This window comes from Psammomys obesus, unplaced genomic scaffold (assembly GCF_907164565.1).
Source record: "Psammomys obesus unplaced genomic scaffold, mPsaObe1.curated_primary_1811, whole genome shotgun sequence".
NCBI lineage: Eukaryota > Metazoa > Chordata > Mammalia > Rodentia > Muridae > Psammomys > Psammomys obesus.
The window spans coordinates 509,928-528,255 of record NW_026596176.1 but is presented as its reverse complement, the minus strand read 5'-3'; the positions used below and the strand labels follow the sequence as shown (position 1 = coordinate 528,255).

At 50.6% G+C, this 18,328-nt stretch overlaps 2 protein-coding genes across 6 annotated transcripts; both read right to left on the bottom strand.

Annotated features, from left to right (window-relative positions):
• Positions 1-1,776: 1,776 nt before the first annotated feature.
• On the bottom strand, positions 1,777-10,336 carry Tnnt1 (troponin T1, slow skeletal type). Of its 5 annotated transcripts, none has more exons than XM_055595595.1 (13): positions 10,308-10,336; positions 10,049-10,065; positions 9,731-9,757; positions 9,513-9,545; positions 8,423-8,444; positions 6,433-6,496; positions 6,070-6,186; positions 5,676-5,753; positions 5,256-5,369; positions 4,692-4,801; positions 3,882-3,972; positions 3,747-3,787; positions 1,777-1,833 (listed from the first exon to the last, which is right to left on the bottom strand). In XM_055595595.1, exons 1-13 carry the CDS (start codon positions 10,334-10,336, stop codon positions 1,788-1,790), a joined length of 789 nt encoding a protein of 262 aa, XP_055451570.1. In that variant the 3' UTR covers positions 1,777-1,787. The 5 variants fall into 5 exon arrangements, with proteins under 5 accessions (XP_055451570.1, XP_055451571.1, XP_055451572.1 ...); XM_055595596.1 differs by having other exon boundaries at positions 8,423-8,441; XM_055595597.1 differs by lacking the exon at positions 9,513-9,545.
• A 3,482-nt stretch (positions 10,337-13,818) lies between these two features.
• Positions 13,819-18,296, bottom strand: Tnni3 (troponin I3, cardiac type). Its single transcript, XM_055595618.1, has 9 exons — positions 18,038-18,296; positions 16,812-16,869; positions 16,651-16,663; positions 16,396-16,482; positions 15,926-15,967; positions 15,592-15,723; positions 15,101-15,190; positions 14,450-14,626; positions 13,819-13,960 (listed from the first exon to the last, which is right to left on the bottom strand). Exons 1-9 carry the CDS (start codon positions 18,294-18,296, stop codon positions 13,877-13,879), a joined length of 942 nt encoding a protein of 313 aa, XP_055451593.1. The 3' UTR covers positions 13,819-13,876.
• Positions 18,297-18,328: the final 32 nt, after the last annotated feature.

Sequence of the window (18,328 nt, the reverse complement as noted above, 5' to 3'; positions counted from 1 at the left end):
CAAGGCCTGGGGAATGATGACCATAAATCCAGAAGGATAATCCTGTAGTTTTTGAGATGTGAGATGCCTGACCCCACAACCATACACACACAAACAGCACACACACACATCAGTCCTCTCCAAGGCATGAAGTCGGATATTTCCACCCTTGGGACCCACAAGGAAAGAGAGCACTGACTCCAAAACCTGTCTTCTAATTTCCACCCCTTGACCATGGCATGTATGCACACCTTACTAAGACACATAATAGCGCTTTAAAAAACTACACCACTTTATAAAATTATCCACAAAACAGGGGCTACGCCAGTGCACAGGCAGGGGTAAGACTACTGAGAGGCAGTTTCGGTCTGGCTATTGTCCCCATCTCTCAAGTTCTGGGGTTATATGCCCCCACACACCCAGCCCTCTGATGTGTTGTTTAAAACTGTTCTTAAAAGGGTTAATTCTCTTACACAAACATTTTAAATTAGGCAATTAGTTTTACAGGGACACCTATGGCTGGCCTGTCTGTGACTACCATTACACCGACACTGGGTCTCCAAACACCCATTGACAAGAAGCATATCTTGAGATTATTAGTCTCCTGAAAGGTTGTGTCCTCTGAAATGATACCTCCAACTAAGGAACAAAAAGAAACCCGTTCTCCAGACACTGCAATCATTAGTGAGAGCTCAGTCCCAACCTCTAAAATCACATTACTTTTTTAAAGATTTATTATGAATTTCGTGCAGGTGCACAGGTACACCATCAAAGGGCATTGGCTCTCCTGTAGGTGGAGGTACAACCTATTGTGGGGCCATCTGACATGGATGCTGGGAATTGAACTTGAGTCCTCTAGAAGAGCAGCTAGAACTTTTAACCCTCGAGAGCCATCTCTCCTGCTCCAGAACCACATCTCTTTTGTTAATTATTATATTCATTTGTACATTTATGATCATGTACGCCAACACACGGAGAGGTCAAAGGACAACTTACAGGCATGATTTCTCTCCTTCCACCGTGTGGGTCCTGGGGATCCAGTTCAACCCAGCTCACAAAGATTGGTGAAACACACTGCTGGGCCCTAGAATCATAACTTATATGTTCATTTATGTACCAGTCCTCTTCCTGCCACTGGCTTCTCATTCTCCCCCTTTCCTAGCATACTTGCTTATTGTCATTCATTTATTTTTTTATTTGCTTGCTTGGTTTGGTTTTTGTTTTTTGTTTTGTATTGGTTTGGTTTTGTTTGTTTTTGTTTTTGTTTTCAGGACAGAGTTTCTCTACCTATTCCTGGCTGTCCTGGAGTCACTCTGTAAGTAGGCTGGCCTCACACTCAGAGATGCACATACCGCCATCTCCCCAGTGCTGGGATTAAAGGCATGTGCCACCACCCTTAGGTTGTCATTATTTTTTGAGACAGGGTCTCATGTAGCCCAGGATGGTCTGGAACTCACTGTGTAGCCAAGGATGACCTTGAAATCCTGATCCTCCTGTCTCCACCTCCAAAATGCTGGGATAACAGTCAGTCACCATATCTAGTTTAAGCAGAACTGGAGATTTAACCCAGGGTCTCTTGAGTGCTGACAAGCTATGCTTCTAGCCGTGAACTTGAAATTTCTTTAATGGCAGTAGACTATTCTCCCAGACAACAACGTGGAGATGTCAGTCAACCCACACAGCCAACCACTCACAATAACAACCCTGAAGAACTCAAGCCGATGCCTGGGAGCCTTTATTTTTAGTCACAGATGGGACACGCTCCAGTGGCTCCTGGGCTCCATACAGTGGGACATGTCCAGGTAGTCTCACTTCCAGCGGCCTCCAACTCGACCCTTCCCAGCCCCCTTTCGGCTGTGGGAGAAGAAGGTGGAGTCAGGAAGAGGCTCTGTGCCTCCAAGATAAGCTTAACACAGTGCCTTTAAAATTCAGGAAGTCTACCAAATACTCACCCCCACCCAAAGGAAGACGAGAGCAAGGGCAGCAGGGCTGTGTCATTTTTTGCAGTACTGAACACTGAGTCAGGCCCTCACATATGCTAAGTAAGTATTCTACCACTGAGCCCACCCCTAGCTTCTCCCTGGGGGATTCTAGGCAGGGGTTCTACCACTGGGCCATGCCCCTGTTGTGTGCCCTTTCAGATAATGCCCAGTAAGTGGTTGGGGCCAGGTAGGAGTTGACTTTCTTGAGTTAGTTCAGAGAGCTCATGCAAACTTATGAGTAAAGAACTTGAGGGTGAAGGAAGGGGAACCTGAAGGTGGTGACATGCAGCAGGACTTGAGGACTAGAACAGCACAGAAAAGACTAGGAAAAGAAAGAGGCTGAGCAGGAAGCTGCGAGAAGCCTGGGCATGATGGGACACACAGAAATCTCAGCCCTGAGGAGGACAGAGCAGGATCACCCAGGGTTTGAGGATGACCTGGGATTTGCAGCAAGGATATCTTAAAAAAAAAAAAAAAAAAGGCCAGGCATGATGATTCTGTAGTCTGTGTACTTGAAAGGTGGAAGCCGGCAAATGTCAGAAGTTCAAAGACAGCCTCAACAAAAATGAAATTCTACGTCATTTTGGCTTACCAGAGATCTTGTCTTAATAATAAGAAATAAAGAGGAGGAAAACAGGCAGGAGCGAGAGGAACAAAGAGATAGGAAAAAGGAGGGCCGGTGAGATGGCTCAACAAGTAAAGGTGCTTGCAGCCAAACCTAAGGACTGAGTTTCATCTCTGGGACCCACATGATAGAAAGAGAAAACCAAGTCTTCCAAGTCGGCCTCTGTGCACACTCGCCATGCTGGATGATGCACAACCACCTGTAGCTCAGCCCCAGTAGGTCCAAACCTTCTGGTTTCCGTGGGCACACACACATATACCACACTCACACACACTCACTCACACACCTAAATACACACATACTCAAACACACACGCACACGCAACCATATACACATATACTCACACATATACATACACACATAATACACACACACACACTCAAAACACACACACCCATATACACACATATACATACACACAGAATACACACACACACACACTCAAAACACACACACCCATATACACACATATACATACACACATAATACACACACTCACACACTCACTCACAGGAGCATACACAAAGATACACACATGCATGCGTCCACACACAAATATGATGCAAAAATGTGTAAAAAAAATATACTCCCCAAAAGAAAGAGGTGGAGGGAAGGAGAGATGGAGGGAGACTGAAACCTAAGAGCTGATAAGGAAGAACAAGAGATTTGTAGGATAGGCCAATAAGCCCAGCACTCAGGAGGCTAAAGCCAGAGGATCAGGAGTTCAAGGCCAGCCTCAGCTACCTAGTGAGTCTGGGCTCTGTGAAACCTTGCCATAAAAATAAACAGATCAACAAAAATGTCAGGAGTGGTAAGCTATGTCAATCATCCCAGCATTGCACTGACTTGAGATTTACATGTTCAAAGCCAGCCTGGGCTACATAGTGAGTTCCAGGCCAGCCTGGACTACAAAGTAAGGCTTTGTCTCGAAACAATAAATAAATTAAACAAAGAAATACACATAAATAAGCCCACAAGAACAAATACAAAAAGGACGTCTCAGGGAGCAAAGGACAAAGACAGAAGATGCCGAAAGGGCAGCTGTGTGCAGAAGCCCCAGAAGGTGGGACAGAGTGGGGGCGGGGAGGGAGGAACGGAGTGGGGGAGAGGAGGGCTGGCAGATGGAGCAGAAGGGCCTTATGTGGAGGCGGGGCACTTACAATTTCTGGGCATGGCTAATGCGGTTGTAGAGCACATTGATCTGTGGAGCAGGGAGCCAGGTTGGAGTGGATGCCCAGCCGCAGCCCTGCCTGGCCCCGTCACCCAGCCTGGGCCCCAGAAGACGCATGGCCCACCTCGTATTTCTGTTGCTTCAATTTCTCCATCAGGTCAAATTTCTCTGATTCCAGCTGGTGAATCCATTCTGACAGCTCCTGGGCCTTCTCGCTGGCAGGAAGAGAAGGACTGAGATGCAGTGAGATCCAGAAAGGTTGAGTACCTGCCCCCAGCCATGCAGCAAGTCCCTTTGGGTTTGGTGTAGTTGATACACTCTTGTTAAGATAGGAGCCTGAGTCAGGCGTGGTAGTGCATTCCTGTAATCCTGGCACTCAGGGAGGCAGAGCCAGGCAGATCTCTGGGAGTCTGAGGCCAGCCTGGTCTGCAAAGCAAGTCCAGGACAGCCAGGGCTACACAGAGAAACCCTGTCTCAAACAAACAAACAAACAAAAGATAGGAGGCTGCATTTCTTTCTGGAGTGGAGGACTCCCTAAGGAGAGAAGAAAGTGATGGCTGAGAGCCCTAGAGTGAAGCTGTTTGGTTTTTAGTGTGTGTGTGTGTGTGTGTGTGTGTGTGTGTGTGTGTGTGTGTGTATTTAGTTTTGGTTTCTGAGACAGGATCTCCTATAACCCAAGTGTGGCCTCCAACTCAATACACAGCAGAGGATGACCTTGGACTTCTGATGTACCTGCCTCCACCTCCTGAATGCTACAATTCCCCCTAAATGCACCATGGATGCCAGATGTACAGGCCATGCCAGCCACAGAACAGCTTGCATCTGAGTGACATTTTGAACAGAGAAAGCCACAGTGGCCCAGAAAAGAAGTGCCAGTTGCCTGAAGTAACCCAGCACCAAGGCTCAGATCCAGAGTATTGTCCTCGGCACCTACCGAAGCTGATCCTCCCCAAGGTAGTCGATGTTCAGGGGCTTCTTCCTCTCAGACAGGATCCTGAGCTTCATCTCCCGACCAGTTTGCCGCTTCCCACGCTTCTGTTCTGCCTGGAGGGGGAGGAATCCCAAACCAGTGCTGGAACCTGGGGGCTAAATCCACTCAGGGCCCCTCAGTCAAGGGCAGTGCTTCCACCAGATGCAAGGAGTCCAGCCTCAGGCCTCCTGCCTTATACCCAGGTGTCCAACCCCCAGCCCTCATCCCTCAGACGCAGGGGTCGCAAGGATCGCAGGGATCCATCCTGCAGCCCTCCTCCCTCAGACACAAGAGTACAGGCCCCAGTCTTCTACCCGTACACCCAGACACCACCAGAAGGCTTTATGGACAGAAGAGGAATAGAGTCAACCAGCACATGGCCTCCCTCACCTACTCAACAAGTTATCTAAAGTGACAGCGGCCCCTGAATGGGGTCCAGGCTCAGTCCTCCTCCTCAGGACCAGCACTCTGAAGTCTCCCTTCCCTCCTAGTAAACGCAGACCCCAGTCTTCCACAGGCTAAACTCACCTTGACCAGGTAACCCCCAAAATGAGCCCCCATGTTGGACAGAACCTTCTTCTTTTTGGCGTCATCCTCTGCTCGCTTCTTCGCTTCCTCCTCCTCCTTCCGCATCTTCTCTTCCTGTGAGAACAAAGGGGTTCGCCCCATGTGGCCCTACAGACCGTAGCCTGGGCAGTTGACTGCTCAGAGCCAAGATGAGTTACTGTTGTGGCCACCGCGGAGGGATCCACTCTTTAACTTCATATATAGCCTCAAATTCACAGAAATCCTCCTGCCTCCGCTTCTCGAGCACTGTGATCATAACAGTAGACTTTATTTATATATCCCTCCAATAGAAAAATCCCTATACTATACACAACAGGGACTTTCTGAGAGCTGCAGGAATGTCACACATGGGAAATGAAGAATTCTTCTATAGACACCCACCGCCAGCTTGGCCTGGCGCTCTCGCTCCTTTTCCGTTCTGAAGCGCTGCTGCTCAGCTCTCTCTGCGCGACGCCTCTCCTAGGGTAGAAGGGAGGACGATTGGGAGAGGGGTTCGGAGGCTAGCCCCTCCCCCAGTAGGCAGCAAGCAAAATAAGTATGGTTTGTTTCATTTTATTCCTTTTTTGTGACGGTCTCATATAGCCCAGGCTGGCCTCGAACTCGTGGCAATCTTCCTGCCTCAGCCTCCATGCCTGGCAGAAATATACATGGGAGTGCAGCCACACAATGTCCCCACTGTTTCTCCCAGAGACCCCAAAGCACTGAACAAAGGGAGGGAAGCGGGGCGTGGGGTGGGGGTTGTACGGGACTGGAAAACCCAGCCTTCCCCGCTCACAATGCGGTCTTTTAGCGCAATGAGCTCCTCCTCCTCCTTTTTCCTCTGTTCAAAGTGTACATCGATGAGCGTCTGCAGCTCCAGTAAGTCTTTCTCCATGCGCTTCCGGTGGATGTCCTGAAGAGGGAGCCCATGAGGCCACCGGACCGGGCCCTAGAGGCGCCCCTCCCAGCCCCAGGTGATGATTGACAGCCAGCTGGGATGGCTTCCAGCAGAAGTCAGCAAAGCATTCCTTGCTGACAACAGGGCACTGGCATAAATCCAGGCTTTTAAAGAAGGGAGCAAAGAGGGGCACCTGTTGGAATGAGCTCAAGGCGCCAAGGATCCTGCAGCTGCGTCTGGGGTAGGACACCTGTCACTTACATCAAAATCCACACGCTCCCCTTCTGGAATCTTCGGGGGGATCAAAGGAGGCACCACAGGACGGCTGTGTAGACAGAAATGGATAGAGATCGTCAGCAGGCTGTCCTCCCTCATCTACCTTGCCACATGCTGTTCAAAGTGACAGCTGCCCCCTGAGGCTGTGTGGAGACCAAAGTCAGAGACATACTCAGTCTGAATTTGTTGGTTGAATAAAACATTTAAGACTGTTTTGCCTGTTTTGACAACTAGTAAAAAAATAAAATAAATGGGCAGGGCCTGGTGGCACAAACCTGTCATCCTAGCTGCTTCGGAGTCTGAGGCAAGTTCAAGGCCTGCCTTCCCTAGAGGGACTCTAAAGCCATCCCCAGAAACTTATGAGACCCTGCCTCAAAATAAAAAGTAAAAACAGGACTAGGGTGTGGCTCAGTGATAGAACCCCTGCCTAGAATTCCCCAGTGAGGGGCTGGAAATGTGACTGAAGATGGAGCACTTGTCTCAAACATATAAGGCCATGGGTTGACTTTTCTGCATTAAAAGCAGGCAGGGATAGCTCAGCAAGCAAAGGCCAAGCGCCTAAGCCTGAGGATCTGAGTCCCATTCCCTGGGATCCACGTGGTAGAAAGAGGGAACTGGCCGCTGTAAGTCACCCTCTGAACCCACACTGGCGCCATGCACACACAGCTTTGCGCTCTCACACTCACACACAAAATAAATAAAAACTGTCTTAACATTTAAAAGTAGATACTTTGCTTTCTTTTTAACCCTTTTTCTTTTATTTTCTGTGTATGTATGAGGCTTTGCCTGCTGCCTGTGTAACATGTATATGGCCACGTGCCCACAAAGGCCAGAAAAGGGATAGATCCTTGGAACTGGAGTTACAGAGTTTGTGAGCCATCACGTGGGAACCAGGAACTGAACCCAGGTCTTCTGGAAGAGTAGCCGGTATTCTTAACCACTGAGCCACCTCTCCAGCCCTGAAAGTTTTATTTCAAGGGTAAGGATGGAGCCCAGGGCTCCTGCATGCTGAGTTCCATAAACTTTGGAGATTTATCTTCCCTAAGTAACTTATGTTACGCAGCTGTGTTAGTGCCGTGCTGCTGGCTCTATAAGACAAGGGCCGTGCGCAGGACACCTACCACTGCTGTTAACAGCTGTGACTAAAGATCAGCAAACAGATGCTGCCTTTGGAATGACCACGCCTACTGTACTGAGGGTGCATGACACTGTGCCAGGCTCACACTCTTTCCCGAGACCCAAGGAGACAGAGACTTTCCTGAATTGTTCATATGTCCGGTTCATCCACTTGGAGTCTCGACCTTCCATTTGTTGTCAATCCTGGAAACCCTTGGACACTGCCCTCGAGTCCTTCCTCCCTCCCTTCCCTGGCAGCTCTCTACCCCCCTCACTCTGGTCTGTTAGCCTGGAACCTCTCTGGGAGTGTTTCTTCCTCCTAGGGGCTCTAAGACCTGGCTCCAACATCACTACCCCAGGCCTGCTCTTAGCTCAGTGAGCTTTCACAACCTGCACTGGCCTCTCTGGCTTCGCCATATTCTCACAGTGACCCGGTTCTGCACCCAGACTGGGTTTTATGTAACCACTAACTTTGCGTGTAGGAAATGGCTTTCCTTGCCTACTATGTGCCCAATGCCCTCCCTCAACTAGCAAGGTCTCTATCCATCAGGGTCCAGGTATCACCTTCCTCAGGAAGCCTTCCTTGATTGGCTTTGGGCTAACACACACACGCACACACAACACACACAACACACACACACACACACACACTCGAGCTCCTGACGTGCCATTCTAGAACCTAGGCTCTTATTGTTGAATCTGACCTGTTTCACCATGGAGATCCTGAGCTTTATGCTGTAAGAATTAACCTTGCCTGTTGCAAGCCCTCATTTCTCTGCCTTTTGGGTGCCCTGACTCTCCAGGAGGGGGAGTATGGGAGGACAGGCTTATGACCCGCACCCACCCTGTAGCACCTCACCTGGGCTTGGGGCGCTCTTCTTCTGGTGGCAATGGGGAGATACAAAAAGATAATTAGCAAGAGCTGGGTTCAGAGAGAATTGGCACCCTTAAGAGGAAACCCTGGGAAGACCCGAAAGTCTAGTGCGGGGGTAGGGGTAGGGACATTAGGAGAGGGAAAGGAAGTTGAGGTGGACAAAAGGGAGGAAGAAGATCACTCGCATCAGATATACATTCTGCACTGGTGTGGGGACACCTCCTCCCCAGCTTCTGAAAGCCAAAGAGACCACACTCCTGGACTGCCAACAAGTATATCTTCCTGGCATCCTGCCTTCCCTATCCTACCCAGCAATGAAAGGGACTCCGTTGCTTCTCTTCAGGGACCTCTAGACTCTGTCCCTAGTTCTCTGTTACTTTGGGACACAGATCCTCACTTCTGACTGGTACCCTAAACTTCAAGTTCCTCTTAGCTCATGCCTGTAATCTTAGCCTTTGGAAGGCTGAGGCAGGAGAATTGCTATGAGTTCAAGGCCAACCTAGGATATTATTGAGTTTCAGGCGAGTTTAAACTACAAGTGGAGACTGTCTCAGGGGGAAAAACAAAAAACAAAAAACTGAGCACGGTGGTGAACACCTGTAATCCCAGCACTCGGGAGGCTGAGGCAGGAAGGTTACTGCAAATTTGATGCCAGCTGGGCTAAGTGAGATCCTGTCTCAAAAACAAAACAAAAACATCATGTAAGATTAAAAAGTTCAGGCCCCAACCTTTGAATGTATATAGGGGAGAAATATAGCATACATGGTCAGGGGCCAAAAGGAGAGGAGATGGGGCACCTCTCCACCAACACTCAACTTTTCTAGTAAGCATTCTTCCAAGATTGGACGAAGGCTTGCACGAACCGTTCCCTTTAAGGAAGGGAATAGGATTAAAGATACACAAGACATTTTCCCTTCACGGCCACCAGAGGGCGCAGAGCCCTAGGAGCTTAAAGGATCAGGGTGAGCCGGGCCGGTTATCCAGGATCCAGGGTGATGATGGATTGCGGACCTGATGATATCGGGGTCCCCAGACACCCCGAATCAATCCCGAGAAGCGAAGAAGCTATGGTTACCTCGCTCTGCCACTGGCTCCGGCTCCTCGGGGGCTGGGAGGGGCAGGAGGAGAAGCGAGGATTGGGAGGTGCAGGGAGGGGCAGCCACACAGGAGCACAGAAGGATGGGGAGAGAAGCGAGATGCTGTTAAAAAGTGGACCCAGGATCTTCCAGCCCAAATGTCTTTTCCCCACACCCACCCCAAGGCCTACTAGAACCTGTGGGATTCAAGCCTCACCTTCCTCTTCCTCCACTGCTTCCTCATCTGGAAGGAGTTGGGAAACACACAAAAGACATTAGGACTCTGGAGCATCGAATGTGTACCAGAGACTCAGGGATTAGACCTAGTCCTCCCCATCTCATACCCAGATCAGCCCTCCTCCCTCAGATCTGGAGTTTCAGGCCTCAGCCTTCTCCCTCAGACCTAGGAGTCCAGGCTCCAGTCCTCCTCCCTCAGACCTGGGGTCCAAGCCCTGGTCCTGGGTAGAAGACTGGGTTTAACAAGATGACCCTCCAGCTGTGCTCCAGCTGCAGATGGAACAGGGATTATTTCCACCTGCTGCCTGGGGTTTCCTGGGAACAGCTTCAGAACATCCCACCCGCATCCCTGCCCCTAAGTGGTGCTGAACTGATCCACTTCCCCTCAAGGAGCCAGCTTCCTCCAAGCCAGGTTGGCTCACTCACCACTTACCTTCCACCTGCTCCCTAGAGACAGGGACAAGGAGAGAGGGGGAAGAGAAGACAGTTAGACATCTTGGGATAGGATGATCTCTCCACATTGCAAGTCCCCAACCCTGCCAGATGACATCACTCACTCATATTCTTGTTCTTCAGTGTCTGACATCCTGGAGTGACCTGCAGGCCAGAGAGAGGAGGCTGAGTGCTGTAGGTCGTAGGTCCTGAGGAAGAGGGCTGGTGTGATGGAGTCTGGACCCCTGGGTCAGAGCAGGGAAGGCTGGGATGCAGATGAGACCAGACCATTGAGACAAGGCCCCAGTCCTACACCAAGCCTGCATACCCCGCCCCCACCCCCAGCTGTCTCCTTTTGTCCTGTGACAGGTCCGTGAGAACCTGATCCCAGTAGGGATTAGGAGATATTGGAAAAGGGACAAGATTTAAGACAATAGCTGCCCCACCCCAGTGCTATTTTGGGGGAATGTCACAGACAGAAAAACAGAGGACATTTCCCAATAAGGAACTGGAGAAGTGGGGCTCCCTACCACCACTGCTCCTCTCCTACCATAGCCCCCTTGCTTCCTGGGATTCCTCCCCTCATGTCCCTCTTTTCCCTTTCACCTACATTCCGCAAGGTGTGAGTGTATCAAGAGCAGCTTCACTCTGACCCTTAAAGACCTTAACTACCTCCCCCAAACTCTCCTTCTCCAGGGCTGGAGGTCCCCAGGTTGAGAGCTTCAAAGCTCAGTCCCACGGGTTCTGAGATCTAAACTTTATGCCCCTGTTATGTAAGACCGACCAAGAAATCTTAGTGCCTCCTGGGCTGAGTGCCCAATTCAGACTAGAACATGTATGGATTTTGTGTGTGTGGGAGGAGTGGTTGAAGGGTGGTGTTGAGACAGGGTCTCATAGAACATAAGCTAGCAAGCCTTGAACTATGTAACCAAGGATAACCTTGAAGTCCTGATTCTTCTGCCTCCCAGAGTGTTCAATCACAAGCCTACTGACCCCAGATGGAAGACTGAAAGTATAAAATTCTTAAATAAGACCAGATTCCCAAACTTCGTGGTCCCTTTCACAGTACCCTGCATAACGGTGCCACCATTCCTAATGGTTGTTTATCTCTTTGTTTTCCAAGACAGGGCCTCAGTCTGTTTCTTAGGCTGGCCTTAAGCCTCTAGATTCTGAGTCTCTCTTCAGTTCCTCTTCTGAAATTCCTCCAGCCTCTGAAACTCCTGCAGTTTTGTTGTTTGCTTTGTTTTGAGACAGTATGACTACTTAGCCCTGACTAGCCCAGAACTCTTTGTAAACCAGGCTGGACTTGAACTCATAGAGAGCTACATGCCTTTGCCTTCTGAATACTTCCTCTACAGTGTTAAGAAGAGCACCCCGCAGATTCTGTAAACCACAAATCCTACCCCTTCACCCTTACCACCTCAAGTCCTCCCAAAGGCTCAGTCTTAGCTGGGTTGCTGCTGCCTACAATCTCACACTCAGGAGGCAGAAAGATTGCTGCCAACTCAAGGCCGGCCTGAGTTATAAAATGAGACTCTGTCTCAAAGAAGGAAGAAGAGATGAGGAGGAAGAGGAAGAGGAGAACAAAGAGGAGGAGATTCTGCCCCTATTGTCATACATGGTTCCACTCCTGTCCTGCCCACTCCCCAAAGATATCAGTGTGAAGAGCTCAGAGCCCTGTTACCTAAGGCTGGATCCACAGGTGCTGCAGGAGTCTGGAGCTTCTGAGGACAATGACGCACCCCCTGGGTTTATAGCTGGATGCTGGGCCCCGCCCCAGGCTGGAGGAGGGAGTGAGGATTCCTCTGTGCAGAAACCATCCCCCATGCTCAGAGCCTCCTCTGCCCCCTCTGGCTCCAGTTTTGGGGTCCAACACCTGCCATCTGCTTCAAGATTCCTGTTAGATTCCATCAGCAATACCCTAGAGTCTAGGCTAGGTCAGGACACCCCACAAGCTCTCTTAGAGCATCAACAATAACCTAGTGCCTTGGAGTTCCCAAGACTGGAAACAGTACAGGAAAGGGGGCTTAATGAAAAATGGGGGGGGGCAAGCCTAAGCGAGGCTTCCCGCTTCTACTTCTGTGTGGCTTTTCTCAAACTTCTCCTATAGCCTCTGCCTCTGGCTTCCACCTGCATGGTTTGTGTCCTTTTTTTCTATTTCTCCATCTCTTCCCTCTCTTTGTCCAACTGTCTCCCCCTCCCCACCCCCACTCCTTTGTCTGCCACCAGGATTCCACCATGGTGACAACAGGCTGCTAAAGCTGGGAAACAGGTGTGGGGAGGAGGGAGAGGATGGGGTGTCAGGCTGAAGAGCCTTACCCTCCCAGCCCCTCCTCACTCCACCTGACACAGATCTTTTTTAGTATCCTCCCACCCCCCTTCCCAGCCAAGCCATGACCTTGAACTCTAGGGAAGCCAGCACCCGAAAGTAGGCTTCCTTGCCCCCCTCCCGTGCCTTCTGCTCTCCATTTGTGGATTTGTTTCTGTGGGTGTTCCCAGCTTTCTCTTCTCCTCTTGGGTTTGATCTCTCTGTGTGTGTCTCTCTCTCTCTCATCTGGACTGCTGTGAAATTCTGCATAGTCTTTGTTTTCTTTTGTTGCAGGGGAGGGAGGATAAAATATTTGAAATGAAAGAAGGAATGATAGATGTCCTACATAGCAGGTTCCATGTAGCCCATGCTAGCCTAGAACTCAGGCTGGACTAGCCTAGAACTTCCCGTGCTGGGATTAACATAGCTTCTTCATGTTTTTGTCCTTGTGTGTTTCTGGGGGAATCTTTGTATATTCATCTGTAGTTGTTTCTGTATTATTTTGGCTCTGCCTCTCTGTGTCTAAACTATGTGCTTATCTTTCTTCATCTTCTGAGTCTCTCTCTGCTCCCACCTCTCTTTAGTATTCGGTTTCTGTGGGGGAGGGGTGGGTTGGGTTGTTTTTTTTTTTGTTTTTTGTTTTGTTTTGTTTTATTTCGTTTTGTTAGTTGGTTGGTTGGTTGGTTGGTTGATTGGTTGGTTGGTTGGTTGATTGGTTGGTTGGTTTTGGTTTGAGTTTGGTTCTGAGACAGGGTCTCTGTATCTCTGGCTGTCCTGGAATCTAGTATGTAGACGAGGCTAGCCTCCACCTGCCTCTGCATCCTGAGTGCTGCATTTAAAGCAATGCCCCACTTGGCTTAGTTTTCTGATTCTGTCTCTTACAGGGTCTCCATCATCTGTCTGCCTCACTGTGAATATATCTATATGGGGGGGGGGGGTTCTTGACCCTTTAAAATTTTTATTTTTAATTAAAAAATTTTAATATGCATAGATACTTTGCTTTTCTGAGCAGAGGCCTGAAGAGGGCATAGGATCCCTTAGAACTAGAGTTATATATAGTTGTGAGTTGTCATGTGGGTGCTGGGAGTCAAACCTGGATCCTCTGGAAAAACATCCAGAGCTCTTAACCCCAGAGCCACCTTTGGGGTCCACTAGCATGTTTCTCTGTGGATTTAGCATGTTCTATGCCCTCTGTAGAAGAGACTACTTCATGTTAGAAACTTGCCTATGACTATACCCCCCATATGGCTTTGGGAGACACCCAACCCTCATTTCCCCCATCTTTCTCATGCCTAAGCCCCAGGGTAGCAGACACATAGTCACTTCCAATGTAGAGAGGTTTATTCCTCAGGGACATCCTCAGAGCAAAGTGTGAGAGCCATGTGCTCAGCCCTCAAACTTTTTCTTGCGGCCCTCCATTCCACTTAGTGCATCAATGTTCTTGCGCCAGTCTCCCACCTCCCGGTTTTCCTGGAGGTGAAAGGTCAAAGGTTAAGGACTCTTTCTGGCCTCTCTCCCCTGAATATCCTCTATCTGGCCTCTAGCTTGCTAGACCATTCTATGCTGGAAGCCTATCCAAGAATCTGGTTCTAAAGTGCTTCTCGTCCCCTCAGACAATCTGGCAAACTTTCTGCAAGCACTTCCCATCTCCCCATTCTCCTCCATTCTCCCCATGTACCTCCAGTCACCCCCAGGCACTTCTGTCCCTCCCATGTACTTCCTGCCTCCACATGTACTTCCTGCCTCCACATGTATTCCATCTCCCCATGCACCTCCAGTCTCTTTGCACTTCCTACTCCTTGTACCTACTCTCTCCCTAACGCACTGTCTTCCCTTTGACTTCTTGAGTTCCCTTTATCAGCTGCTTCTCACTAGAACCCCAAGCACATCAGCTCTCTGATAACCTCATGGCGGTGGCTGCTCAGACCATCTTCCTTCCTCACCCTAGCCCACACTCACCTTCTCAATGTCCTCCTTCTTCACTTGTTTGAGGTGGGCCCTCAGGTCCAAGGACTCCTTGGCCCGGGTCCCCAGAAGCGCTTGCATCATGGCATCCGCAGAGATCCTCACTCTTCGCAGGGTGGGACGCTTGAACTTGCCACGCAGGTCATAGATCTTCTGGGTCAGATCTGCGATCTGGGGGTGACCATGGGGAACCCTGCTTCCCTCTGCACCTTTCTAGCACAACAATTCTAACCTACAATTCCCCTCATCCCTGTTTTGCTTTCAGCATCTAAGCTCTGTCCTCTCTTCCAGCTCTGGCTCCAGGTTAACGCCTCCAACCTGCAACTCTTCCCGATATTCCCCAGACTGGCCAATCAAAGCTTCTAACACAACTCGGCACAACAATGTGCAGATGGTGACTCCCTGACCTGGGGTTCAACTCATTTACTGCTACTCAGTGCTCCAATCACACATTCCACCAGCCTATTTATGCTACCCAGTATCTGCCTTGCATGTGTTGTCTCTCTGATGAAACCTTCTTGGCCACTGTCTGCTTTCTGCTCAGAGTTATCTCGAGCACAAACAGCCATAGCCCTCAGCCTGAAGCCACAGTCCTGGGAACCTCAGTCTACTGTGAAGGTGCCTAGACTTTCCCAAGCTTCCCACCTCAGTGATGTTCTTGGTGACTTTTGCTTCCACATCGTATCTCTCTTCATCCACTTTGTCCACCTGAGCATGAAGCTGGCGACATAAGTCCTGATGAAGGAACACATGTATATTGAAAGGGAGGCTGGAGATTGGGTTCCCTGGTCTGAGGGAGGAGGGCTGGGGCCTGGACCTCTGAGTTTGAGAGAGGAGTGCTGGGGTCTGGACTCTGAGAGAGGAGGGGCTGAAAGAACGTGACATTAGAATCTGAACTCCAGGGAACTTAAATGCACCAGGAGCCAAGAATTCTGAAACCTGGCAGATAAAGACTGGAGAAATACACTAAGTTTTGAAACTGTAGGGTTATCTGTATTGTTTGGCATAAGGCTTGCAGGTCAGGAGCAAAATGGGAGATGGTTGGTGCTCGTGCTCCTCACACCCAAGGATGCCAGGCCAGAGATGAGGAACTTCGGGTCCCAGGTTCGGCAGGAATCTGCTTTAAGAGCGGATACCTGAAGCTCTTCAAAGCCCAGCCCATCCAGTTCCAAAGGCTGGCATCGAGTGCTCAGAACGCGCCCCTTCTCTCCACGCCGCTCCTCTGCCTCACGCTCCATTTCCTGCTTTGCAATCTGCAGCATCAGAGTCTGCGGAATGGTCGGAACAGACAACAGCGTTTCCAAAAGCATAAGAAAAAAAAATTCCCTTCATCTTTCAGAGACAGAATATACAAGCACGTGTTTGTGCATTTGTGTGTTTGTGTGTGTCAGGGAATGACACACTCAGAAATAAAACCACGCCTCCAATGCTCCGCCCACCAAGGCTCTACCCCTCCCAGCTCATCCTCACCTTCAGTTGAAGTTTTCTGGAGGCGGAGATTTTAGATTTTTTCTGCGGGGTGATATGGAGAAAGGTCAGTGAGAGGTCCCAAGCGGACATTGGGCGGGGCTGCAGGGCACCACCACCTAGCAGAGTGCATGCCCACTTGGCTCATCCGTTCTTCAACCAGAACGCTGAGTCCACCGGAAGCCAAGTCCCTCGATCCTATCCACCAGTCTTGGGCTCTGACTAGAGCTACATACTGCCTATCCATCCCCGCTCCCCACGCTCCGGCCTAAGCCTGCAGAGGCAGCGGAGTTCCTCCTACAGACAGCCGTCACCAACCCTAACCTGCACCGGATCCGCCGGGCTCCGCCCGTCACCAAAGTGATGCTACCCGTTTCCAAGGCCTTGGTGCCGCCCCTTCCCGAGGTCCCAGAAGATTCTGAACCCAGGAGCCCCGCCCAGCGGTGGCCCCGCCCTTTAGGGTCCCGCTCCACCTTGGCGTGTGGCTCCGTGGCGTAGGCTCGGTAGTTGGCAGAGGAGCGGCGTCGGACAGGGACGGGCGCCGGCTGGGACTCCCCAGCCTGGAAGTGAAGCAGACTACATCACTACCCAGACCCTCCCACCCAGTCCTTCCCGGTACCCTCACCTAGAGCTGCAGGCTTCCCCGCCAGCCGCGCTTCAGTTCCTCCCTTCCGCGCCCACTCTGGGCCGAGGGTTCCCTACCCCACTTCTTAGCTCACAGCGCTCACCGCATCGCTGCTCCTGAAGGGAGAGAAACCGTGCAGAGGCAATGATTTACAGTGATCCCCCTGTTGGGGTTATCAGCTTCCACTCTCTCGGACTCCAGGAGTCTGGTTCCTAAATTCTTACCTTATTTCCACCCGGAAATCCAACCACCCTTGCCGCCTACCTTCTGAGGACGAGTATCCGACCTAGGTGAACCTTCGTATGGATCCCAAAGACTGTTCCTTGTTCCCCATCCAGTCATCCAAGGTTACCAAGATTCACTTACTCCGCCATGCTGCTCTCCAGAGGCAGAGAAGGGGATGGAAGATTCCTGGAGGGTCCTACAGGGGTGTCCCCGGTGACCTTGGAGGTCTCTAGATGTTGGGTCCCCTCTGGGCTGCTCAAGCCTCACTGAGGACACTGAGATAAGGGTTGAGGACAAAGACTAAATATACTGCTGTCTCCTCCCCTGCCCAGGAGGAGAGATAACAGGGTGTGAGGGAGGCGTGTGCAGAGCTCCAGCTGGATCAACCAAGGTGCCCTGGATCCATACCCCTCCTCCTTCCGACTCCCTTCTCCCTCAGACTCAGAAAAATCTGGGAGCCAGGTCCCTCCTCTCTCAAACCTAAGAATCTAGGCTTCAGCTCCCCTTCTTCAAACCCAGAATTCAGGCTCCCTCCTCCCCTCACATCTCAGGATCCTGGCTTGTCACTAAACTGAAGTCTTTCTGAGACCTAGAATTTCCTTTCTCACCTCCATCTTTGGTCAGTTTCAATGCCCCTAGTGTGTTTAGTTTGAAGGTTCCTGTATAGGATCCCAGGTTCTCAGCCTACACCACTGTGAAATCCAGTGGAGTTCACTGGTAAACCCACAACCAAGCTTCTACTGCGCCTCTCCCACCCTTCATCCCCACCCCCACCCCTCACTCCTCCCCCACCATCTTCTGTCACTGGAGACCGACTAAGGACAGAAAACACAGAGATGACCCTGCACTCTTTATTTGAACCATATTCAAGGGAGGATATGTCCTTGTCCCTCCCAAGAGTAGCATGTCAGGAAAGGCCCAAGGCAAAAGAGAGGACCTGGAATCCAGGGTTATACCTCCAGCCTGGGATCAGCATCAGGATAAATCACAGAGAACAATCTAGGACTCCCCCCAAAAGTAGAATTGAGTTCCATGAAAGAAATTTGAAATTCTAGTTATCACTGGGAATAAGAAAGAATGCAGAGTAAAACAGTATTCCAGGGTGGGCTGAAGGTTGGTTATGAGTGTCAGTTCTGGGGCCTGCTTCAGCAATTAAAGGTGGGGTGCTTGGTTGCTAGGGTTCATGTTATACTATGGTTTTAGAGGTGCATTCACCATGGACATTGCCAGATCTTCCTAGGGCGAGCTTTTCACTTCCAGAGGACGGGCCAAGTCAGCCTGGGGTGGGCCCACCGCCTCTAGAGAAGAGGCCTGGTCAGCCTGGGGAGGGACCAGGTCGGCCTGGCGTGGGTTCATTGCTCTTAGAGAAGAGGCCTGGTCAGCCTGGGGTGGGCTCATTGCTTCTAGAGGAGGGGCCTGTTCAGCCTGGGGTGGGTTCATTGCTTCTAGAGGAGGGACCAGGTCGGCCTGGGGTGGGCTCACTGCCTCCAGAGAAGAGGCCTGGTCAGCCTGGGGTGGGCTCATTGCTCTTAGAGAAGAGGCCTGGTCAGCCTGGG